General features: G+C 44.5%; 1 protein-coding gene across 6 annotated transcripts in view; it reads left to right on the forward strand.

Annotated features, from left to right (window-relative positions):
• The window catches only part of RBL1 (RB transcriptional corepressor like 1), an 83943-nt gene that overhangs the window by 20220 nt on the left and 38094 nt on the right, over positions 1-25629 (forward strand). For 5 of the 6 annotated variants that reach the window (XR_016444380.1, XM_090064174.1, XM_090064172.1 and 2 more), the window contains 11 exons: positions 440-504; positions 590-718; positions 1023-1183; positions 4501-4550; positions 7762-7945; positions 10859-11025; positions 13969-14081; positions 14774-14877; positions 21988-22125; positions 22740-22904; positions 23183-23318. Coding sequence is in view for 5 of the 6 variants with exons in the window: in XM_090064174.1 (XP_089920300.1) it covers positions 440-504; positions 590-718; positions 1023-1183; positions 4501-4550; positions 7762-7945; positions 10859-11025; positions 13969-14081; positions 14774-14877; positions 21988-22125; positions 22740-22904; positions 23183-23318 (1412 nt within the window). In the remaining variant the exon portion in view is untranslated. The remainder of the gene's footprint in view (positions 1-439; positions 505-589; positions 719-1022; positions 1184-4500; positions 4551-7761; positions 7946-10858; positions 11026-13968; positions 14082-14773; positions 14878-21987; positions 22126-22739; positions 22905-23182; positions 23319-25629) is intronic. The other variant, XM_090064176.1, reaches the window with a different exon arrangement.

Here is a 25629-nt window from a genome sequence, read left to right on the forward strand (position 1 = left end):
TTAAGCATATAAACATTTAGAAAAATCATCAATGCCATTTTGGATTCTCTTCACTGACCTGTTGTAGACATTTCTAGGAGAGTTCTGATATAATGGTGACATCAGCATCATGAAGTATTTTAGAGCTTCACAGCAGAACAAGAACCTGACATCTTCTCCAAGGAGTGGGTTACAAGCCCCACAGACTTAGGGTGATGGCAGTAAAGAATGCTGAAATGGAGAGAGTCTCCCTCCCCTCCCCCCCTCCCCCCCCAAATAATACAATGAGATCCACTTCCTGATTTCTAAAATGAAATTGAGATGAAATGTAAAATTGTGATAATTATGATTTTCGGTAATGTGTGTCAGCCCCCTTCCCCCCACCTTAAGGAAACAGAAACCCATTTCCTGAAATTGAAATCTTACCTTTCCCCTTCCCCCCTCCCTCCCCACCCAATAGACCGGTGCCTTGCAGCATTAAAGATCTGTTCAACTTCTGCTGGACACTCTTTGTTTACACTAAGGGTAAGCCAGCTTCATTAATTGCCTACATTATCTACCTTTGAGTGAATAACTGGTTTTATTTGAAAAGATACATTGTCTTTTAAAGGTAATTTCCGTATGATTGGAGATGATTTGGTCAATTCCTATCATTTGCTCCTGTGCTGCTTGGATCTGATTTTTGCAAATGTCCTCCTTTGTCCGACTAGAAGAGATTTGCTAAATCCATCATTCAAAGGTAAGGTAGGGTTTGCATTTTGGAAACATGCAGTTTATTCCTAGTTTCCTCTTTCTCCTGCAACCAGTGGTGCACTGATGCATCGGTCCGATATCAGATTGACACCAATATAAAGAAAATTGTCTGTATCGGAAATCGGATCAGTATGGACTGACATGCCTCCTTAAAAATCAGCTATTGGTATCAGCCCCCAAAATCTTTATTGGTGCACCCCTACCCACAACCACCACAATTTTTTATTTTGTCTATATTTTTAATATAATTGATTGCGACTGCTCTGTTTGGGTTTTTTTTTTTTTCCCAGGTTTACCAGCTGACTTTCACATGACTGAGGTCAAAACTTCTGCAGAACCTCCTTGCATCATTGCTACGCTATGTGAACTACATGATGGACTTCTCGTAGAAGCTAAAGGAATAAAAGAACACTACTTTAAACCATATATTTCAAAGCTTTTTGATAGAAAGGTATATACCGATATTGCTTTAAGAATTTAGTGCCCAAACAGCATAATAGTCTTTGCTTTATCGGTCGGTCAGTTCCGAGACTGCGCTGATTATTGGGCCACCTTTGCTGCAAAAACGTTCCTCCGTTGTTCCTGGTCTTTTGCAATCCTTGTACAATCGGTCCGTTTTAATCCTGTCCATTCTTTGATGCTGGTGGTCCAGCTTGTTCTAGGTCGTTGTCTTCGTCCATCCGCAGCACCCTGCAGGATGGTAAGGTGCCGGGCCTTCTTGTTACATGTCCAAACTACTGCATGTTTAGTACTGCATGTTTATTCTTGTCATTTTAAGGGAAGCGTTCATATTTGCTGACTTCACAGATTCATTTTTTCTATGTGCAGTGTAGGGTATGTGTAGAAGTCTTCTGAAGCACTGCATTTCAGAGGTCTCGGTTCTCTTTTTCCAGTGCTGTAGTGTGTGTCCAGGTCTCGCAGCCATGGACAGATGTTGAAATAGGTGGAGTTTTATTTTCGTTGTGAAGTTGCTGCTAGTCCAGACTTTCTTCAGGTTTGCTAGTTGTCCATTTGTGATGGCTATTCTTGAACGTATCTCTTTGTAGCTTTATGTAGCCTTTCTGTTATTTCCTTTAAGCTCTTTTGCAGTTCTAGCTATTAGATCCATGTCATCAGCAAAATTAAAGTTGTTAATTTCTCATCCTCCAACTGACGCTGTTCCAGTGAAGTTTTCTAAGGCATCTGTCATGATTTTATTCCAGGTATAAATTTAAATAAGCATGGTGAGGGAAGACAGTCTTGGTGTACTCCTACTGATGTTGCAAACCAATTCACAATGTTGCTGTCAAACAGGACTCTACTACTTTGTATTGTTGTAGAATTCTTCTATAAGACGTATCAATGTGGGACTGATGTTATGCATCTTCATAGTAAGCCAAAGTGCTTCTTTGCCACACCTTGTCAAAAGCTGTTTTAAAGTCTATGAAATTATGATGGAGTTTTTTTGGTGGTCACGGTGCTTTCCGTACATGATTCTAAGGTTGAAGTTCTGTCTGTAGTGCGTCTTCCAGATCTGAATCTAGCTTGTTCTTCTGCTAATACAGTCTCTATTTGCAGCTTGAGCATGTTTAATATTATTCTAAGAAGCACCTTACTTGGATGACTGATGGGGCTAATGGTGCAGTAGTTGGTACATTGATGTAGATTCCCCTTCTTTGGGATGGGGACTATTATTGATTTTTATCCACTGAGTTGCCCAGGTTTTCTTTTTCCATATCATACTGCACAAAATCTGCAATATGTCAATTGTCTTTTTTTAATAGTTCTGCAGGTATATTGTCCAGGCCAGTTGCTCCTTCCATTTTTTATGTTTTTGTTTGCTACTTCTACTGCTTCTCTTGTTATGTTAAGCTTTGTTGTCTTCTACGGTTCCATATCCTCCTTTCTCTAATTGCATTATTTTCCAACTACTACTAATAACCTCCCCTGCCCCCTCAAAATGAAGGATTGGGGACAGTAGGTTACTGTGATGGAAAAGTGGGCTGAATTCTAGCTCTCGGTTCTTGTGGGGGAGGGTTGGATGGGGGATACTGACACTGGAGGGGAGAGGGTGGTGCTCAGTGTGAGCATGTGCTGATATAAATAATTTCACAAGTAGGACATGTAAATGCCTTTTAATCCCAGAGGGAGATAACAATTTCTGCCTTGCAGCAGGTTGCAAGGATTGCTCCCTAATTGGTTTCCCATGACATTAAGTTTAATTTAATTGGATGAATGTTATTCCTTGGGTTAATACTGTAGTTTTGTAGCTGTGTGGTTGTGATGATGGCTGACTGTGCCTGAGGAGAAAGAGGGAGGCTTTGGGAGAGCTGGAGAGAAAAAAGTAGACCTAGGGAGGAGAAAGTAGAGAGAAAGAAATAGCCCCAGGGAGGATGGAGTAGCGTCTTGAGGAAGAACAGAGGGAACTGGAATGGCACAATAAAGACTGTATGGTAGGAGCCAAGTGGTCTGCTCTGCTGTTTGGGAAATCAGCACTCGAGTATCATTGGAAAAGAAAACTGTTTGAACAAGAAAACAATATCCTTTGCAGGAGCTGACCAAAAGGAAGGACCTCGATGAGGTGGGGGTGTTAGACATCGCTGGGTAAGCCAGGGACAGAGAAGAGCCCCAGGGTCTCAAGCCAGAGGCTTGCCCATGTGCAGCCATACCAGGACTTGCTTCAAAGACTTCTATAATAGGGGGAGGCCAGAAAAGGCTTCTTGGGGAGTCCCAAGGTAGAGGTTTCCTTGGAAAGGGTGGGATTTATGACACATTAATATGCTGGTGATTTGACATGGATCTTACTTATGCATTTTGTCAAGGTTGAGAATGAGAATGAATTTTGTTGGCTTGTTTTTGTTTTTTAATTACACATAGTTGAAACTTTCTGAGAAGTAGTGATATTTTCCCTGATCTAGATCCAGACCTCAAGACTCCTCTTTCAGGGGTAGCAGCAATAGTGCGAGCAGTGGCCACAGGGCAAGCAAGGCTGTATCAGCACAGCCCTTGCTCACCCTGCCGCTGCCAATTTCAGCCATGTCCATAAGGGCCCTCAGGCCCTGGATTTTGTGGCAAGTTGGAACCCCCTCCTGCTCTGTACTTCCTGTAACCCACTTGACTGGCAGACTGGATGAAGCAGGTCCTTGGACCAGATCCAGATCATAGACTATATGTGTAACATCCTTGCAGTGGAAGGATTGTAGAAGTATTCCTTATCATTATGGACAGGAATTTGACTGAGAATCATATTACAAATATTTTATAAAACGGTGCTCTAGAACAGTGGTCTCCAGACATTTTTGATCACGCACCCCCAATATACGTATAGTTATTTATTTATAAATTACATACATGTACTACTGTACTAATATATTATGTACATTATAAAACATACACAAAAAATAGAAATTAAAAAAGAATGAGATAATATAAATAGAAGTTCTAGTATCGTCTTCCCGCACCCCAGTGGATCATCTTGTGCACCCCCTGGGGTGCACGCACCCCACTTTGGAGACCACTGTTCTAGAATATGTGTGGGGCTTGTCCGTGTAATAGTTCCTGTCTTATGGAGATAAAATGTACCAAAATACAAGAGTGAGGAGACCGTTGAGGTCTGTTTTGATCTGTAGAAGCAAAAGTTAAGAAAATGAAAATACTTCTGATCCTTGTTATCTGCATTAGAACTAAACTGTCATGTAAGCACACTAGAAATTGAACAGGTTTTTGATTTTGCTAATTATTTCAAATTGTATTGTATGTGTTCTCACTTCTTTACCAACTTGTTCCCAGATTTTGAAAGGAGAATGCGTCTTGGATCTCTGCAGCTTTGCAGATAACAAGTAAGTACTAGAAGTCCTCTTAATCAAGGACTCTTGTCTTGCTTCTAATATACAAACCATCTTGGTGGCTGTCTGTTAGGTTTCAAGTTTTCTGTCACATTTTTCTTACAGCAATTAACACCTCATAATTGTCCAGGCACTAGGTCTGGTGTTTGCCAGAAAAATTGTCTCGGATTTTAAATATGGACCCTTGTCCAGGAACTTGGTGGCATTTGGCAGCTGAGGGGGCTCATTTTTTAAAAAAAAAAAATTAAGTATCTTGTTCTGGTGGTTTCAGCCATTGCTTTCTAGCCCTTGTAACTTATTTTATAGGTTAACTTAAATTATAAAAGACTGTCCACTTTGAAAATAAGCTTCATGATCTTTTTTTGTCTAGTATTGTTACAGACAACATTTAGCACAGGGGTGAGCAAAATACAGCCTGCAGGCCAGGTAACTGGATCTAGCCTGCAGCTGTCCTTGTGGCACTCCACATGGGGCCATGCCCTGCCCACTTGCACCAGGGGAGCCTGTGCCGAGCTTCTGTTGGTACCTGCTGGCCTGGGCCCCGGCCAGCATGCAGCTTCTACTGGAGTTGTTCCTTGTGCGCTTCAGTTCCTGGCTGCCAGATCTGGAGCCAGAGCCCCAGCTCTCTGCATGGGACCGAGCACTCTGCAATAGGTCCTGGGAGCCTGCTGTGGGTGACGGCAGGCAGGGAGGGTGGGGTTGTGTGCAGCAGTACCCCAGGCAGCACTTTGCATGGGGCCCACATGCCTGCCAGGAGTAGCATGATGTGGTTCAGTAGGAGCGAGAGGAGTTGCTGCTGGAGGGGTTGCTGCTGGAGGGAGGTGCAAAGCAGTACCCAGCTTGTGTGGCAGAAAGCCACCTTGTTTCTCCCCAAAATCTCTGCCCTGTGACACTGTGACTAAAATCTCTGAGCTGCAACCATTTGATTAGGATGGGCCCAGCACACAGGGGAGCGGTGCTCGGCCTGTCTATTTAGGTAACCTGAGCTGGCTGCATTCCTGAGGGAGGGGGGAAACCTGTTCCCTCTGCCTACGTGACTTGCATCAATTACCTGGGTGGGGGGTTTCTACCTGGGGAGCTGGAATCTGCCTGGTAACAGGTGATGTATTTCAAATTGGTTGGCTGACAGCCAACTGGGGCTGACTTCCACTGGACCAGGTGAATGAGGTCACAGGGGCTAGCTATATAGGTTGGTGGGGGGAGGAGGCTCGCTCTCTTCGGCCATGATGTGAAGCAGCAGCAAAGCAGGGCATCTGGACCTAGCTCTCTCTCTCACCCCAAGACTCCAGAAGGGAAACTGGAGAACTCTGGAAGATGCTTGTGAGTAAGCTGGTCAATTGGATTAGATTAGCTGACAGTAACACAGATGCATAATCAAAAAGGCTACCTCAGCCAGACTGTTTGCTCTTTAGGATTTCTAAGATATTGCTCAATCCTGTACCCTAGTTTCCCCTACCCCTTGTAATCAATGAAGTTCTCCTTTTTGACTGGTGTGGGAGACTTATTGAGGGGTGGGTCTAAATTATGCCTAAGAGACCCCTTAGGTCTGCGGACTAAGGGAGACTTTACTTCTTGCCCCTTGACTTGGGGAAGTGCCCCAAGTGCCTGTACCGGGTCAAGTACCCGTCGGACTATTAGGCCTGTGTTTCCCCGAGGACACAGGGCCGAGACTCCCTTCTCGGGGTGGTGGCAGCTACGTTACCCCCAGACTAGCGAGTGTGCTCCGGGAGAGGGGTCGGCCAAGCATAAGGCGCCTCTAGGAAGGCATTCGGAGTCTGGAAGGTGGTCGGGCGCAGGGAGGTGGGCGGCTCGATGCAGGAGCGCCCCCTACTGGCCCGCTACAGCTTGCTTCAGCTGAACCTGGAACAGCCTACTGGGAGCTGCTCTTGCCCCTGCTGGATCACCCTGTGCTGCACCACACAGTTTCAGGCAAGTGGGAGAGCAGCTTCAGCCAGGTGACTCCTGCCCTAGTGCCAGGGCTCTGGCTTCAGCTCCTAGCTGCTTTCACAGGAGCTGGATCCCTGTGTGCTGACTGTTTCCAGGGCGGCTGCAGCCAGCCAGGTTCTGCTTTGCTCCTCCTCTCGTTCCTGCTGCATGGCATCATACTGCTGGCAGGCATGTGGGACTCTGGTTCCAGAAACTGGAACTGGAGACTGGGGGTGCAGAGCAGCATCTGCAGGAGTGTGGTGCAGGCTACCCTAGTGTGAGCGGGTAGAGCTCATCCCCATGCAGAGTTACGCAGGGGCAGCATTGACTGCACTACCCCAGGGGCTCTGCTGCACACCCCCTTTGCCCTCTGCCCCCCACTCCCTGCAGGTATGCGCACGCATGCTCTCTCTCTCTCTCCCCCCAGAGGACACAGGCATGTAATCCCAGCCTCTCCTAAGCACTGCTCCCTCCCACCCACAACCCCACAGGGAGTTTTGGTAGGTTGTGGAGGTGTGGGGTGGGAAGGTTACCTGGCCTGCAACAGCTGATCAAAACTCCCTACGTGGCTCTCAGGCCCAAATTATTACCCACCCCTGACTTAGCATTATAGCTAAGATCTGTCTGTTTATTTTGTACATCTGACCACAGTTATATGCGTTTATCTCTCCTGTTAACTGTGAATTCTTGAATACAGCAATAAGGAAAAAAGAACACAAAAGAGAAAAAGAAATGTAATTTCAAAACCACAAAAACAGTAGGGACGTTTGGTGTGAGCCAAGTACAGTTGTTTCTGAAACTACTTTAAAATGTTTTCGAACTATCTAGATTTTAAGTTGAGAGTGTACCTTTATTTCTGTGGTTTAGATACTTTAGGTTATTTTCCTGCCCCCATTCTCTTATAAGAAGAAACAAAAAAAACCCCAAAAACCCTCATATTGTTTTCCACAGAGGATAGCTTTTAAAATCCTGGAGTTTTATAATTAAATTAAGAGCCCAGATTATATTATCACTAGGTAGATGACTTCATAAAAAAGGCCTGCAATAATAAAATACGTGGTACTGGGATCCACTTAAAGAAATAGTAATTCTTTTCATTCTAGTTACTGAATTCGCTACAAAAACCTGACTATCCATAATTGCTCTAGTGCATGCTACTGTTACACCATTACTCTGGTATCGTGAATGATTTCTAGTGTAAAATCTCAGTGAGTTCAGAAAGTCTAAGTCAGTTTCTATTAGTTTCACTTGATATAATAAAATGTGGTTTCTTTTCCAGCAAAGCATTGAATAAAGAGTATGAAGAGTATGTTTTAACAGTGGGTGACTTTGATGAGAGGGTTTTCTTAGGAGCAGATGCTGAAGAGGAAATTGGAACAGTTCAGAAGTTTCCTGCTGACATTTCAGTGGGCAAAACAACAGGAGTTCGTGTGGAATGTCATTTTCAGCAGCATTTTGAAAAGGTAATATCACTTGTTGATTTCACTTCAATTAGTGTGTCATTTATCATTGTTTATTCTCCTAATCACATACAGGGTACCAGCAGATTCAAAAATGTTGGTGTTTTTGAACAAGCTGTTGTGTCTTTTGTGAATAACAAGTTCAGAGAATTTATGTACATAGAATTCTGCATACACATATACTACTTATCAAAGTTGGTAGTCTCTCTCCTCCTGTCTAGTCGTTAAATTATTCTATTTTAACTAGCTTGAGAATAGAGGTGTCACTATCATAGAGCACTTAACTCTGTGAAACAATATACTTAGGCTTTGGACAGAAAAAAATCAGAAGTGGTTTACATGCAAAACCTTTGCTGTAAAATCTTAAAATGTTTTAATTTACTTTTAAAACAAAGGAAAAAAAATACCTTCTCCTTCGGGCTCAGGAAATCCCATCATACTTTTCTGGGGAGAGATGGTGAAGTTTGGGTGAAAAAAGAAATCAAGATGTACTCAAACCAGTAATCCTGACTATTCTATTTTCACTGGTCATGCTGAATCAACTGTGAAAGATAAATCATTGAAAGATTAACTGTATTTTTAAAAATTCTGTTAACTTCTAATTATACAGGTATTTCCCCTCCTTAATTTCCTTTTTAAATTAGAATTGGCTATCTGTGAAAGGATGATAAATTGGTTGTAAGAAACAAATGTTACTGGGTTATTGTTTATGAAGTTTCAGGAATGAGGTTATCATAACCAGAAAAATAGCTGTTACTAAATACTAGCATTAATATGGATCAGTTTTACAAAAAAATTCTCTAATACAACATCAGACTTGTTTATGTTTAGCTTTAAGTGAGAAGTTTATATAGTGTGATGGATTTTCTTTGCCAGTTTTGGATCCCAGGTTTCATAGTACACTGCAGACTGTTATGTTTTCCATTGTGTATATACCTGACTTGAAACGCTATGCCCAATCTGCTCTCATCAGTTCCAAAATGTAGCCAGTTTTTTAATTACCCATATTAATAGTTTCTTACATTATTCATAGCCTAAACTCTGGAAGTGGGCAGTAAAATAAAAGATTACATCCCAGGCTATGTTCCAGCCATTTTTTTGTCACTTCTTTGGCACAAAGCATCTTTAGAACAGTCATCCTAGTCCCATTAGAGAGTATCTCCTGGATAAGGGAATCCTCAGCTGGTATAGTTGCAGCTTCCTTGCCATTTCTATAGCTGTTAGCTTAGATACAGCTGGGGATCCTTCTCTGGTGACCCTTTAGAGCAGGCTGGGAAATTATTTTGGCTGGAGGGCCACTTACGAGTTTTGGAGACCTGTTGAGGGCCACATACATCACTGTCTCTCTCCTCTCCTCTCCTATCTTTCCTGAACTGGTAGTTTGCCAGGCATCCCATCGCTCAGCTGTGGACTCGGGGAGGAGCCTCTGCTGCCGCAGTCAGGCAGCGATAGCAACCACTTCGGCTGCATTCTAGAGGGAGGGATAAAGGGAGAGAGAGAGAGAAATGCTGCTGCCTGTCCAGCATGGCAGCAGCTCCTGCCTGGGTCCACGGGTGACACAGTTGGTAGATTCCAGGTCAGGGCTTCAGGTGGGAGCTACCACTGCACCAGGAGGTTGGTGGTGTCAGGTATGCATGAATGACTTGTGCCCCGGCGGCTGGGGGGGCACAGTAGTGGGAGCCCAGCAGCAGTAAGCAGGCACCTCCTGCAGTCACCGTTGGCAGCATCAGCAGGGATTGTGGACCACCTGCAGACACTGCGGGATGGCGAGTGGAGGCTGCTCACAGGCACCACTGACTGTGTCAGCAGTACCTTTTTGTAGGGGACGTGCAGGGCATGCAAGTGCACCCGCATGCACCCCCCTACGCGTCGCTCTTGCAGCTATGGATGCCTTTGTCAGGTTCTGCATCCAGGTGCCTGAACCTGCCCATGGCATCCACAGCTGACACTACTGCCCACTGTCTGTTACAGAAACCCTACCTGGGCTGATGCCTGATGCTGCTGGGCATAAGCAGTCCCACCAGCCCATCCAGTACCACGCAGCAGCTGGAGCTGCCAGCTGCCCATGGGCCAGATCCAGTGAGTTGGTGCCCACCTGTGGGTTGGATCAAATCAGTTGGTGGGCTGTTCTGACCAGTGGGCCATATTTTGCCCACCCCCGCCTAGGAGGAAAATAGCAAGTAGCCTAATGACTCATCAGTTAAGCCAGGGGGTGTCAACTGGGGGTACTTGGGAAGGCCCCAGGGGATACACAGCAGTGGTGTGAAGAAGTGGGGGTACTTGGGAAGCAAGCCGCCATGGCTGCAGCCCACTTTCCACTGCTGTCTCATTGGCTGGCCACTGGGGGACATCTCCCCTGCTTGTCAGCTGGCTGCTGGGGACCCCCCTCCCCTGCTCATCCACAGGGTACAGTCCAGGTGGAGTACCCACCAGAAGGGGTACACTCCTTCAAAAAGGTTGAAAACCCTTGAATTAAGCAATTAGCTGCTGTTTACAATTGCTCTCTCCCACCCAGCACAGGGCTTCACATGGGCTATGATGTTTGTTTGGGCTTGCCTCCTCCTCCACTCCCTCCAGTCAAAGTCCCCAGGAGCAGCAGCTGTGCCTGAGCTACTATGTTACTGGTTAATAGTTCAACCAATGTAATTAGAGGAGGATAAACAAATATTTTAAATGCAGTTTACATCCCTAGTTTATAATATTTTCAAGTCGGTGTTCTATAACATACTTGTTTCTAAATCTCAGCCTCTGTTGTGGCCTCATATTGGACAATGTAATTAGTGATAGTGGTGGTATATTCTTTGTAATTCATGATGAATATAGGAGTTTAAGTGATTTTGCAGTTTATCAAGGTCCAAAACATTTTTGGACAGAAGAGTTGTTGATTCCTAACCAATTCTATCTTCCATCTGACAGAAAAGATCATTTGCACCTTCTACTCCACTAACTGGAAGAAGATACCTGGGAGAGAAGGAAGTGGTTACCACTCCTGTTGCTTCAGCGACACAAAGTGTGAGCCGGTTACAGAGCATTGTGGCTGGGTTGAAAAACACTCCTAGTGAACAACTTATAGCTGTATTTGAGTAAGCACATTGTATAACCCCTGTCTCCACAGCTACATGTGGTCTCTCTCTCTCCATACTTGGTTTTGTTAGGCTACTACATTCTTGCTCTGTTTCTTTCTGCTTGAGAGAGGTTTTTATGGAGGTAGCTGGTGCAAAGACATTAACCTTTGCGGTGTTGTCATTTAAAGACCTTATTTGTAAGAAAGTAAACCTTTTATTTCTTAATTGATGTGTTTCTCTGGAAAATGACATGGCTTAAACATCCAATCTCTTTTGGTGATCTAATGGGTCATATTCTTGACTCTTCATCTAATCATAACATCCATCTTCCTTTCATTTAGTGTAAATTGAAAGGAAAAAATAAATGTAATTATTGTAAGCAAATTTTGATCTCTTAAAACCTAGGTTGATAGAAATTTCCTACCAAGGAAACTATAACTTTGCTAGACTGCACAGATTTGTTTCCCTTGTAGGTACTTAGACTGTGACCAAGTCTTCCTTTCTTTTATATCCTAGAATCTTTTTTAATTCTTTAATTATTCTTATGGCTCTCCTTGAACATCTCCAGCGTTTTGAACATTCTGCTTAAATTGTGGTCACCAGAGCTGGGTAAAGTACACCAGCAGAATTTTTTTTAGTACAAAATATAGAACTATTATAACTTTACTAGTCCTGCTGGAGATTTCCCTGCTTATACTCTCTGGATCACATTAGCCCCATTGGTCATAAGTATCACACTGAGTATCTGCGGGAACCCCCAAGTTGTTTTATGAGTTATAACTTCTTGGAATAGTTTTTCAGTCTGCATTCTTGATTCCTTTATACGTGTTTCACCACAGCCAGTATTAACTCATACTTGTATCTTGTTTCTAGCTTATTGCTTGCATAATTTGTCATATGTAGTTCACCAGGCAATCCAGGGTGCTCTGCATCCTGTTCTTTATATATTTCTGCACCAATCTGTGTTACCCTAAAACTTTCGTTAGTTTTGTTTTATTTTGTTTAAACTTCACTGCTGAGCAACAAGAAAGATTTCTAAAACCTCCCTGTGTGCCATCTGACACCAACAGGGAAGTAATCCTGACTGATCCTTACAACAAAAAGCAACTCACAGAGACACTTGCATGGACCCAGAGGGACCAGACTTTCATCCTCAACTCCCTCTGTGCATAAATGAAGTTTATTTTCTATCTATACGAACTGCTTTGGAGGAGCTGTGGCAATTATTGCTTTCACTGCCTGCCTGCCAGATGTCAGACCCCAGAGGAGCCCTAGGAGCTGGATGACACATCTGTGGGCTAGATCCAGCCCATGGGCTATACACACTGGCGCTGTACAGGAACATTCTCATTTTATTTTGGTCCGCTAAAAGGACTAAAGGATTACCATGTAATTCTTGTTAATATTATGTGGATATTAGAGATGTGAAGTTAGTATGCCTAGACTGTTCCAATTTTTTATTCTGTTTCTTCCTTTATTGTTTAATAGGCTTCTCCTGTCCTTCCTCATTCCCTTGTGGTTCTAAATGGGTGTGTCTACACAAGATGCTTTATTGTACAGCAGATGAATCTATTTCACAGTAAAGCGTCACTGTCTACATGTGCGCGTAATTTTACTACACAGTACATTAGTCTACTGTGGGTTTGCCAGTCCCTGTAAATGCCTGTAAGTAGATTAACCCCTACAGTAACTACTGCACAGTAGTGCATGTGTAGACTGCTGATTGGGAGCAAATTGCTCCCAGTCAGCCAAGAAAGCAGAGGGTGAGAAAACTGTCCCTTCCCCAGGCAGCTGCTTCCCAGCCCTGTGCCCTGATGGGCAGATTGGGGCAGGGGGCTAGGAAAATGTGCCCTCCTGCAGTTCCTGACTCCCAGCCCCATGCCCAATCATTTGGGGGCATGAGGCTGGGAAGCAGCTGCTCTGGAGGCAAGACAACTTCCCTCACTCCCCAGAGACAAGTGCCTGACTCTGGTGCCCCCTGCCAGCCCAGGGCTGACACCTGGGGGAGCCTGGAACTCCGTCTAGCTGCTGTATGGGCGCACAGCCAAGCTGGAGTAGCCTTGCACTGAACTGCTCCCTTTGGGAGCAAATTTGCTCCCAATGGGAGCACACGTAGATGCCCTGCTGGGGAAAACTTACTAAGTAGTATTTTACTGTGCAGCAAGCTTTCTGCACATTAATTGCACAAGTAGATGCACTCAGTATGTAGCTGAGAGATGCAATTAAAAATATGTTTAAAAAAATAAAACACTTCCCCCAACCTCTTTGTGCAGATGCTCTTGAGTTTTGTGTAGCAATATAAATTCTATTAAAGTAATATGAAAACAAAGGTCAGGTATTCAGTATTTACAAATTAAAAGGCCAGTCCTATTTCTACCCATTTATAAAAACAAGCAAACAAAAAAACCTGATGAAGAATGCCTTGCATTCAAAAGCTTATTTAACTTTAATCCCAATCATGCAGTTGGTCCAATAAAATAGGTTACCCCAAAAAATCCTTGCCTCTCCTAAAATGGGGGAACTGGTAATTTTTTGGAGAACAAACTCTATTGTGTGAGTGTGTGGTCTTTGTATAGTGCTTCTTGCATACAAAAATAATGAAGTTAGTTAATCAGATCAAAATTCCAAGCCCCTTTATATACGCTTTAAAAATACTGATTCTTAGTTCAGAACGTATGTTCATCTTTTCTATACAACAGGTTAGTAATTACCACAAGAACGCTGTGCAGAATGGAGTGAAGTAAGGCCAGATAGCAAGTCAAAATATGATTTGTAAGAACAGTTGAATCCACAGACTGTCTTTTTTTCTGATTAGCTTGTAAAACTTGTTTGGTTATCTTTTTTTAAAGATGGATGAAAGTACAGAACATTGTCTATCAAAAAAAAACTTGGTTAAATGAATTTTTCCAATCTATAATATGCAAATAAAGAGTTTTTCTTTTTCTCTTTGTTCTTCTATAGGTCTTGCGTGCGTAACCCTATGGAAAGTATTGTAAATAGAGTAAAAGAAATAGGTGAGGCTTTCTGTCAGAGCTATACTATGTCAACAGATGACCATCCTGGGCCTCATATAGGTAAGAGTATGTGAAATGGATGAAATGTTTCAAAATACTAAAACAAAAACAGTTGAAATGCACAGTCTGTCTATCCAAGCTAGAGTAAAGTTGGGGTGGTGGTGTAACCATGATGGTTCAGGAAATGTATTAGGGTGGTGGGAAACTATTTTTGTGATATCATTCATTGAACCAACCCAACTATACAGTTGGTCCAGTAAAAGATATCACAAAAATCCCTAGCTTGTCAAAGCTGGCGTATTTATGAAAAAAAGATTAATCGTATTTTTCAAATATTGAGTAATGGCTGCCTAGGTGAAATTTTCAGTGGAGGGGCAATTTATTTTATAGAAATGTATGAAACTTACCCTTAGTTCATCATTGACCAGTCGGGGCTGATTAATTTTTTTAAGACAAAATTTCATCCGTTTTTAACATTTTCTGATATCTTTTATCCATACATCATTCCTAACCTCAAAGAAGACTAAAGGCCTTTTCATCATAACCCCTGTTAAGACACATTTTATAAGGTCTGTGGTCTAAAGTTCAGTGATAAAAACTAAAATTGTCTTTCTAAAGATATTTAGTCTCATAAATAACTAGTTGCCTTGTTAAAGGTAGCAAAATCAATGCAGTGTTTTTAAGATTACTTACTGGTTAAGAATACATCAGGTATTTTCTTGCTATTCAGCCATGTTTGGTTTAAATTGCAGATTTTGCTGTAAACAGACTAAAACTGGCAGAAATCTTATATTATAAAATTCTGGAGACTATAATGGTGCAAGAAACACAAAGACTGCATGGGAAGGACATGACCGTAAGTAAATAACCGGGATGGAAAATAGTTCTTTTATTTATTTATTTATTTATTTATTTAATCATCTATCTGTGTGAGACTGCTTTCAATTTTTTTTTTTGCTTTAATCTACACAGCTCACATTTTATTCAGCCCATAGGCAGAATTGGTTCCTTAGTCTAATTCAGAGGTCAGTGACCTTTAGGGGCTGGTAGGCCAAAATAACACTGCTGCCGCTGCCATTTTTCCTTGCTGACTGGCTGCCACCATGTGTGTGAATTCCATTCCCCACCCCAACCCCTCCATCATTGCTCAAGCTGCCTGTCACCAGAGTAATGCCAATATCCAGGTGCCATGTGCCAGATAAAATTGCTCCCTAGGCCGTAAGTTGTTAATCCCTGGTCTAATTTATTATCAGTGTCCCCTTCTTTCATAATTATTCTCTGATATGTGTAGTGTGCCTAAATGGCTGCTAAATAATTTATATGTTTCTTTATTTTGTCCTTCAAAAAATGTTGTGAAATTCTGCAGTCAGTGCATGCTCTGTTCTATTTTTTTGACTTCCAATGAGTAAGCTCTTTCCCTTTTTACTCTTAGCATCAAAGCAATATGACTGTCATGGGCACTATTGATCTGCTTCCCCTATACTTGCTTTATAATTAGAAAAGCAGTCATTACCATCTGAAGTCTTCCTTGAAATTAGGAAATAGTGCAAACAAGCAAAAACAAATAACTGCCCTTCTAGGGAATAAATATATACCCTACCACAATCAATGCTTTATACCAGGGGCAAGCAAAATACAGCCTGTGGGTTGGATCTGGCATGCCAGGCTATTCTGTCTGGCCTGTGGGGCCCCTCTAAAATTTAGACAATTATTACCTGCCAGTGGCTACCTGTCTGAAAGCTGACAAGACTCCAGTGGCATTAGTCGCTGGCTGCAACACTAAGCAGCTTGGGCTCTGGTTGCAACGCAGCTAACCCAACCCCAACCTGACCTGACCTGACCTGCCCTGCCCCACTCCACTCCCACGCCCCGGAAGCTTCTGGCTAGCGGAGGCATCTGCCCTAGGAACCCTGTGGCTGTTCTGAAGCCCTCCCTCATCTGAAAGTTGAAATTTAGGTGTGGATGGGGGGGCAGGGAGGGAGGGCAGGTGCTGCTAACTGTGTGTGAGGGTTTACTGGGGGGGTGGGAGTGTGTGTGGGGACAGTGGGAGGGTGTGGGTGTCTGTTGGGAGTATAGTGGGAGGTGGGGAGCAGCCCTGCCTGTCTTGTCCTGGCTGCAGCACGCAATTCTTAGCTGCAAGACTAGGACCCATGTGGTGCAGCATGGGGCCAGTTTGGCACGACATGGTTCTGGCTGCAAGGCCAGGGGCTGCACGGCACTGAGCCAGCCCAGCCCATCCTGTCCCAACTGTGCTGCATGGTTCCCAGCTGCAATGCTGGGACCCATGCAAAACGGCATGGGGCCAGCCTGTTCTGGCCGCTCCATGCTGCGCCATGCAGGTCCTGGTCTTGCAAGTCCCCAAGCCACAGCCAGGACAAGCTGGGCCAGCCTGGCTCCTTGTCGTGCCGCCTGTATCCCTGCCTTGCACTGGGGAACCACATGCTGCTGGGATGGGACAGGACAGGACAGGAAGGGCCGGGCTGGCTCCGTGCTGTGCTGCACAGTTTGCAGCTGCAAGGCTCGGACCCGTACAGTGTGGTGCTGAGCCAACCCAACTTGGCTTGTCCTGGCTGCGGTGCACAGTTCCCTGCTGAAAGGCCAGGACCTGCATGGTGCAGCACGGAGGGGAAGCTCCGGGCCAGGCTGGCCCCATGCCATTCTATGTAGGTCCCAGCCTTGCTGTCAGGAACTCTGTGCCACAGCTGTGGTAGGCTGGCTCCATGCCATGCTGTGCAGTCCCCAGCCTAATAGCCGGAACCACGTTGTATCAAGACAGGCTGGCCCCCTGCCGTGCTGTATGGATCCCGGCCTTGCAGCTGGGAACTACAAGCTGCAGCCAGGATGGGATGGGCGGGGCTGGCTTCCCACCTCCCACCATACCCCCAACACACACCCACATCCTACCACAGCCCCCACACACATACCCACACCCCCCATCATAACCCCACATACACACACTTCCACACTATCTGCCATATCCACACAGACTCCCGCACCCTACCACAGGCCCTACGCACACTCCTACCTTTCCACCCCTGCCATACCCACACCTCTCCATATGCACACTCACCACACACTCACACCCACTCTTGAACTCCAGTTGCCCTTTGGCCTTCTTGACTTCATCCCTGCATGCCTGAGCAATGCTATTATATTCTTCCCTAGTTATTTGTTCAAGTTTCCACTTATAAGCATCCTTTTTATGATTTAGTTCACTGAAGAGTTCCCTGCTAAGCCCAGTTGGTCTTCTGCCATATTTGCTAGTCTTCCTGTACATCAGGATGGTTTGTTCCTGCATTCTCAGTAAGGCTTCTTTGAAGTATAGCCAGCTCTCCTGGACTCCTTTCCCCTTCATCCTGCCCATGAGTTCCCTGAGTGAATCGAAGTCTGCTTTTCTGAAGTCTGTTGCTCTCCATCTTTCCTTTCCTCAGGATCCTGAACTCAGTCATCTCATGGTCACTGATGCCTCAGTTGCCATCCAGTACTACATTCCCCACTAATTCATCCCTGTTTGTGAGCACCAGGTCAAGATCATGGCCCCTAATGGCCAGGAAGTTGTCCCCAGTACTCCAAAAACTTCCTGAATTGCCATTGCACTTGTGTATTGCCCTCCCAGCAGACGTCAGGGTAATTGAAATTCCCTATAAAAACTAGGTCCTGTGACTGGGAAACTTCCACTAGCTGTTTGAAGAAAGAGCCCTCTTCCTCCTGGTCTCTGGTCTATAGCAGACCTCCACCACTACATCATCCTTGTTGCTTTTCCCTCTGACCCAAAGACTCTCAACAGGCCTATCTTCAGCTTCATACTGGAGCTCTGAGCAATCATATAGCTCTTTTACATAAAGTGCAACTCCTCCTTTTCTTCCCTGCCTCTGCCTGTCCTTCCTGAACAGTTTGTACTTATCCATGGCAGTACTCGAGCCAGGCAAGTTATCCCACCAATTCTCTGTTTATTCCAATCACATCATAGTTCTGTGACTGTGCAAGAACTTCCAATTTTTCCTCCTTGTTTCCCAGGTTCTGTGCATTTGTGTACAGGTGCCTGAGGTAACTAGTTTATTGCCTTGATTTCTCAGGAAGTAGGAGAACACCTTCCTTGTTGCCCCCTCCTGCTTGTTCTTCCTCCAGGTCTCTCACTTCTCTACTTACCTCAGGGCTTTGGTTTCCATCCCCCAGCAAACCTAGTTTAAAGCTATCCTCACTAGGTTAGCAAGCCTATCTGCAAAGATGCCATTCCCTCTCTTCATCAGGTGGATCCCATCTCTTCCCAACAATCCTTCTTCTTGGAAGAACATCCCATGGTCGAAGAAGCTAAAGCCCTGCTGGTGATATCACCTGCACAGCTAGGTGTTGATCTGCAGGATGCACCTGCTCCTTCCCAGGCCCTTTCCCTTGACCAGAAGGATCGCTGAGCCTCAGACCCCCTCACCCTTGCACCCTGTAGTCACTTTTGATATGCTCAGGGTCTCCCCCAGCAGTATCATTGGTGCCCGCTTGGGGTAGGAGTCAGAGTGCCAGATGAGCCTCAGTAGTCCTTCCTTGACATCTTGGATCTGGGCTCCAGGCAAGCAGCAGACCTCCCAAGATAACAGCAGATAGCTCCCTTCGTCCCCTGCAAAAGGGAGTCTCCAACCACCACCACCACCTGTTGCTTCTTGGTGGTGGTAGTCTCAGTCCTTCTCACCTTGGTGAGGCCTGGCCTGTCTTCCTCCACGAATGGAACATGCTCCTCCCTCTCTGCTGCTAGGGTTGCATATCCGTTCTCCAGATGAACAACTTCCTTCACAGTCCCAGAGGTCTCCTCCAGCATCAAACTGATGAACTCCTCATGGCGGAGGATGCTTCGGAGCCTCACCACATCCTCCTGTAGTTCTCTTGCCTGTTCACCGAGAAGCACCACCAGGAGGCACTGCTCACACTGCAGGCATTTCCCAACCTGGCCATGGCTGGAGGGAACCTGCAAGCCACAGCCCCCAAGGTGTCAAACCTGGATCTGGGTGGAAGCATTGATGGTGAGCTGTCCTGCCTGGACAGAAGCATCACAGGTGCAAGCAGAGGCAGTGGCAGTGGCTCTGGCACTGCAGCGTCCTCTAGCCATTTCCCTGGGCCTCTTAATCTGCCTTCTCTCATACTGTTCTTCCAATCAGACCTTCCCTAGCAAATTCACCTGGAACTGGCCTGTTTATTTCTCATTGGCCCCAAAGGGTTCCTTTTTTTCCTGCTTCCTCACACAAAGCTTGAAAGACTTGCCCCTCAAAAAAGTTGGGGAGGGTCCACAAACTGGCTGGGGAACTGACCTATGAACTGACTGGTCATCTCTTGAGTCTCCTTTTATACCCTGCTGGGCCTGGACTGGCTCTGTCGTCCTGTTAGGGCTTCTGTCAGGCCCAGGCAGCAATCGCTCAACAGTCAGCAATTGCTCCCACCTTCTCAGAGCACATGCTCCAAACACACACAGCCCACCGAACAAACACTCAGCAAAACAAAGGCACAGGCAGCTGGATCACTTACCTTCCCTGGGCAAGATCTGATGCTTAGTTTCTCTCTCCCTTCTTCCTCTTGCCCCCATCCGTTACCTGCAAACTGCTTACCCTGTTTGCAGCCTGCAAACTGCTTAGTATATGATTTGTTTTTTTTTTCCAGTTTCAAGATGGCAACCGTGCCCCCCCCCCCACTACTTCCGGGGCAAGGGGAGGGACTTCTGATGGAAAAGGTCAGGGTTTAGAGCAGGACTTCCCGTCTCAAGGTGGGATCAAGGGGTGGGACTACCCATGTGGCCCTTGACAGCTCACCAAAATGCATTAAGCAGCCCTCCAGCCAAAAGAGTTGCCCACCACTTCTTTATACCATTGAAAGCTTCTTTTGTGTAGCCTAGGTAGCCCTATGACTTCAGTTATAGTACCCTGGAACAAATTAGCATGTGTTTCTATACTTTTGATATATCAAGGTATCCTTTGGCTCCTTGTCTCTTCCCACTGTTCTGCTCATCTAACATGGGACAGACTCAGATTTGCCCCTGGGACAATTTCTATTCCTAGTAAACCTGAATTCTCCCTGCTTGCAGACTAGACCTTGCAGCTCCCAGTTTATGAGAAATTTCCCTTTGGTATATGTAAAAATTATAGGCCCCTTCTGCAAAAGAGCCAAACCTGAAATTATCAATTGCTCTGAAAATCACCTGTACCACAGGCGATCAGTAAGGTAAAGAAAACTGAAAAAAAGAATTTTGAGTGGACTAGCCTGCTCTACACTGTTAAGAGTTTTCCTGCAAGCAGCTTCTCAGATTGCACTACTGGTGGTTATCCCATCTTCTGCCAGCTGGTGGACTAGATCACCCAAGGCCTTGAGCTCCCTAGACAAAGGACTTTCTCCCAAAGCTTTGCTCATAAACCTTATTTTCCTTTTCATTCCTGGAGGAATGTGTGTATATTATTCACATAACTTTTTCCTTCCAGCTGTCTGTCAGGCAGGTGTCACTCCTGTTTTACAATTATGTTTAAGAAATATAGAAATACGTACATCTTTTCAGGCATAGGTTGCTAATCCAGTTTCTTTAGCTATGACTTTCTCAAGAAAGAGAGACTTTTTCCTATTGGTTCAAGGGATAAAAAATACAAATCTCTGTATGAGATATATTTTCTAGGTGTTTGTCTCCTGAGGAGGACTCCCCCATAATAGGGGTTTGAATTTTAAAATCTAAAAAAGCAGTTGTTCAGGATAGGTCTCCCTCACATACACACTGCCACCTACATCCCTGTTTCATTGGTAGGCATAGCCATTCCAATTGTGAACTCTCAGAGATTAATTTCCCTTCTGAAAAACGGAATCTCTTTGCAGTATGCATAGTTTTCATTAGGTCTGGTGATTTCAGGAACTTAATTCAGCATCCCACTGAATGATTAATTCCAGTCGCACTATAACATTCCAAAAATACATTTATATCAAATAGCACCATTTAGACAAATGTAAAAATGATAAAATTGAACATAACTTAATCTTCACTATAGATTAAAAAAAACAAAAACAAATCCTAGATCAGTAAATCTAATTTGAGAAAATAGCTATGCATGACACTACACACCCAAAATCAACCCTGCATTTGTGTAAGTTCATGACATACTGTTGATTTGTTCTTCTTTATGCAATCTGTGTTAGCACTTGTTCTGACTGAAAAGATCAGGAGCAGTATGCCATTTCTCTTTCATGTATTATTTCAGTGCTTTCTGTGTTGTAGTTTCCTCTGTATTCCAACTCTTAATGCAGGTAGCTAAGAACTAGGGCTGTGCGAGGACACTTTGGACACTTTGGTGTCTGAAGCAGCATGTCTGGATCGAAGAGCTGGCTTTGCTAGGCTTTCCGAAGCAGTATGGCGTTTCCAAACCGCTCGGAAAAGCTTCGGAGCCGCCTCGGAGATCTGGCCGTAGGGTATAATGGGGAATCAATGAAATATGTCTAATTTTGTTGTTCTTTGTCTGATTTGGATGAAACTTGCAGGGATGGTAGCCTCTGCTGAGAGCATGAAGCCTGCCAAGTTTCAGGAAGATTGGTGCAGGGATATGGGGGGAACTGCACCCCAAATTTTTGAAAGTAAAATTCATTTCATGTGTATATGTTGAGCCACAGTGGGGTCAAAACTGCAGGGGTGGTGGCCCCTGCTGAGGCCACAAAGCCTGCCAAGTTTCAGGGAGATAAGTTCATGGGTTTGGGGGGAAATGCACCTCAAGCTGCTGACAGGCAGAACTCAAAACCCTCTTGGGCTCAGCCCTGGTGCACTGAGCAGGGAGGGGGTGGTGCTGAGCTCCAGGGCCCAATCCTGGCACGGAGAACTTGATCTGGCTTGCAAATTGATGCTAGGCCATTTATCTGGCCCACAGGGCCAAAAGGTTGAGCACCATTGGCATAAGAAAACATACTTGCTTGTGATTTTCTCAGTGTAAAAGGGAATTCATTTTTATGTTCTTACTAGGTTCTCTTGGAACAAGATATTTTTCATCATTCCTTAATGGCATGCTGTTTGGAGATTGTACTATTTGCATATAGCTCACCACGTACTTTTCCTTGGATCATTGAGGTTCTTGACCTCCGACCATTCTATTTTTATAAGGTAGAAACATTATTCTTTTGAAAGTTAGCTACAAACCTTATTAGTGTTACCCTTTTCTGTAATCACACCAGAAGAAACCTTTTTAGACAGTTACATGATGACATGTAAGAAATTGCTAGGGATAAGTGGATTTTCCCAGACTTGTTTTATAAATATGGAGGAGCAACTAATAAGAACAAGACATAAATCTAACTAAAAGCAGGAAATTCCTATGTCTTTAGTACTGTGTAATAAATCCTATGAAAAATATAATTATATATAGATCAGTGAAGATGGATAGGAAAAAAATAGGTTTTTGTCAAGTCTTCAAGTGAAAACTTGCTATTGGATGTAGAATAGTTAGAGCAAATAGAAATGGGAAAGCCGTTCAAGACAATGCAATTGTAGAAGAGAATTTTCTACAACTAGTGGAGAGAGAAATGCACACAGAGTGTTAGATGAACAGAGGGTTCAGAAAAAGGAGTAGAAAGATTGCATTGTAGGAAATTTGAAGTTTTAAATCAATAAAGGGTTTGAGCTGGTCTTGAATGAATGCTGTTTTAGTGTAGTTAGAGATGAGTGGTGTCAGTTTTGCTTTTTGCGTATTATGATTAAACTGTTTTGTTGTTTTATAGGTGATTGAAGTATTGATTCGGTCCGAGGAAGGACTCTCTAGAGACATGGTAAAGCACCTCAACAGCATTGAGGAACAGATTCTGGAGAGCCTAGCCTGGACCCAGGATTCTGCACTGTGGAGTGCCCTCCAAGCCTCACAAAACAAAGTCCCAACTTGTGAAGAAGTATGTTGAAGGGAAAATAATGATGAGAAAATGTGTGTCATTTTATATAGTTGTCCTTTACATGGCCTTCGCAGAATACTAATTGAATGCAACAGTTTATCCAATACTGAAATAGGAAGGCTAAAAAAACAGTGTTTTGGACTTGACCTGACTGGTTCCTTCCAGTTCTAAATTCTTGTGTTCTATGGTAAAAAATATTTTAAAATTACAGTTCACAGCATGAATAGGGAGGAAAAGATTTTTGCTATCTCTAATGCTAGCATTTTTTATTTTCTCAGGTAACGTTCCCAAATAATTTTGAACCTAGCAATGGAGGAAGTGGGCTAGGACATCTGCCTCTGATGTCAATGTCTCCTATAATGCATCCGCGGGTAAAAGAGGTTCGGACAGATCTTGGTGGGAGTTTACGAAGAGGTGACGTCTTTTATTATGCTTGGTGTACATAATATATCAGAAGAGCCAATGAAATCTTGAATATCAGTGAATTATGTTTGTTAAAACTGTATTGTCATTTGGATTTTTTACAAGCTATGGGAAAATACTTCCTCTTGAACACGGTTGCCTTGACTTCGTTAGAGCATTAAGTGGGCTGCATTTCACTATATGAAGCGCCACTCCTTATGTGCACATTACCTACACTGAATTAGGACAAGATAAGGCTTTCTGCCTTACATTCTAGTTACTGAAATTCTTTTGAGGGCTAATAGCTTTATCATGCAATGGTATTATTGCTTATTGCTTCACCAGATGACTTTACAATATGTTTATCCCTGGTTATATTTTTGCTCTTTCTTCATGGCGGGGGTTATTTGCCCATTGCATGGGCTTCCCTCGGGGGTGGGCACTTGGCCCAAAAACATTGCTGACCCCTGGCCTGCAGAGCACTTTGCTGGTGCTCTGTTGTTGATTTCTCCCATAGTTTTTGGTTTTTCATTTTTTCTTTCTGTATAAATTGCTAAACATAAGACTTTTGTAACATCACTTTTCTACATAAGCAGTTGTGGCAGGTGTCACTGAGAAGTTTGAGTAGAGGCACGATGACTTGGCGCATGTCCATGAGGGGCTAGCAGGGGAGATTATGCTTAGGGGCAACCAACACGGGTTCATTAGAGGCAGATCCTGTCAGAGCAACCTGGTGGCCTTCTATGACCAGGTCACCAGATCCTTAGATGCAGGGGTAGAAGTGGACATAGTCTTTCTGGACTTTTGGAAGGCCTTTGACACGGTCTCTCACCCCGTTCTCATTAAGAAACTGGGGGACTGTGGCATCCACACCTACACAGTCAATTGGGTTGCTAACTGGCTGGAGGGTCGCACCCAGAGAGTGGTGGTGGACGGGTCCTATTCAACCTGGAGGGATGTGGGCAGTGGGGTTCCGCAGGGCTTGGTTCTCAGGCCTGCACTGTTCAACATCTTCATCAGCGACTTAGACGAGGGGGTAAAAAGCACCCTGGTCAAATTTGCAGACGACACTAAGATGTGGGGGGAAATGGGCATACTAGAAGGGAGGAATAGGCTGCAATCGGACCTAGACAGGTTAATAGGGGTGGGCGGATGAGAACAGGATGGGTTTCAATACTGACAAGTGCAAGGTACTGCACCTTGGGGAGGAAGAACCAGCAGCATACCTACAGGCTGGAGAACTCCCTTCTCGTGAGTGTAGAGGCAGAAAAGGATATTGGAGTCATTATTGATGCCAAAATGAACATGGGCTGGCAGTGTGGGGACGCAGTCAGGAAGGCCAACCATACCTTGTCATGCATCCACATATGCATCTCAAGCAGGTCCAAGGAGGTGATCCTCCCCCTCTGTGCAGCACTGGTAAGGCCGCAGTTAGAGTGCTGCGTCCAGTTCTGGGCGCCGCACTTCAAGAGGGATGTGGACAACATGGAGAGGGTCCAGAGGTGGACCATTTGCATGATTGGGGGCAGCAGGGCAGGCCCTATGAGAAGAGGCTAAGGGATGTGAACCTGTTCAGCCTTCTCTTGTGGAGTCTGAGGGGGGATCTAGTTGTTGTTTACAAATAGTCAGAGGGGACCAGCAGGCATTGGGGGAGTCCCTGTTCCCCCGAGCACTGCCAGGAGTGACTAGAAATAACGGTCACAAGCTGGCAGAGGGTAGATTCAGACTAGACATCAGGAGGCACTACTTCATTGTCAGGGTGGCTAGGATCTGAAACCAACTTCCAAGAGAAGTGGTGCTAGCTCCTACCCTTGAGGTCTTTAAGAGGAGGCTAGATGAACACCTTGCCGGGGTCGTTTGACCCCAGTACTCTTTCCTGCCATGGCAGGGGGTTGGACTTGAACTGCTCAGGTCCCTTCCAACCCTACCAACTATGAAAGTATGGATCTCTCCCACATGTGAATACGTTTGAGAACTTATGCTTTAACTTGCAGGAGAGAAGAAGAATATGGTTCAAACTGTTTAATTTATCTGTATAAATATCTACATTAGGAAAGGGTGAAGTATTTAAATGGACATTTACATTTTCTTTTTTTTGACTAAAAGGCAAAGCATTAGAGTTGCATTGATACATTGGTCTGATATTGGATCAGTACAGATATAAAGAAAATTGACTGTATCAGAAAGCAGCTTGATTTAGCCAATAAATGCCCATGCATGCATGCAGCTGCAGTGCAGCACAGCACATAGGCAGTGAGGAGCACAGCCTGGCAGCTTGGAGAGCTGTGTGCAGCTGGTAGGTCCGTTATGTTGGAAGGGGAGG

The sequence above is a fragment of the Crocodylus siamensis genome, chromosome 10 (genome assembly GCF_052110815.1).
Source record: "Crocodylus siamensis isolate JL-2025a chromosome 10, ASM5211081v1, whole genome shotgun sequence".
NCBI classification, from domain to species: Eukaryota; Metazoa; Chordata; order Crocodylia; family Crocodylidae; genus Crocodylus; species Crocodylus siamensis.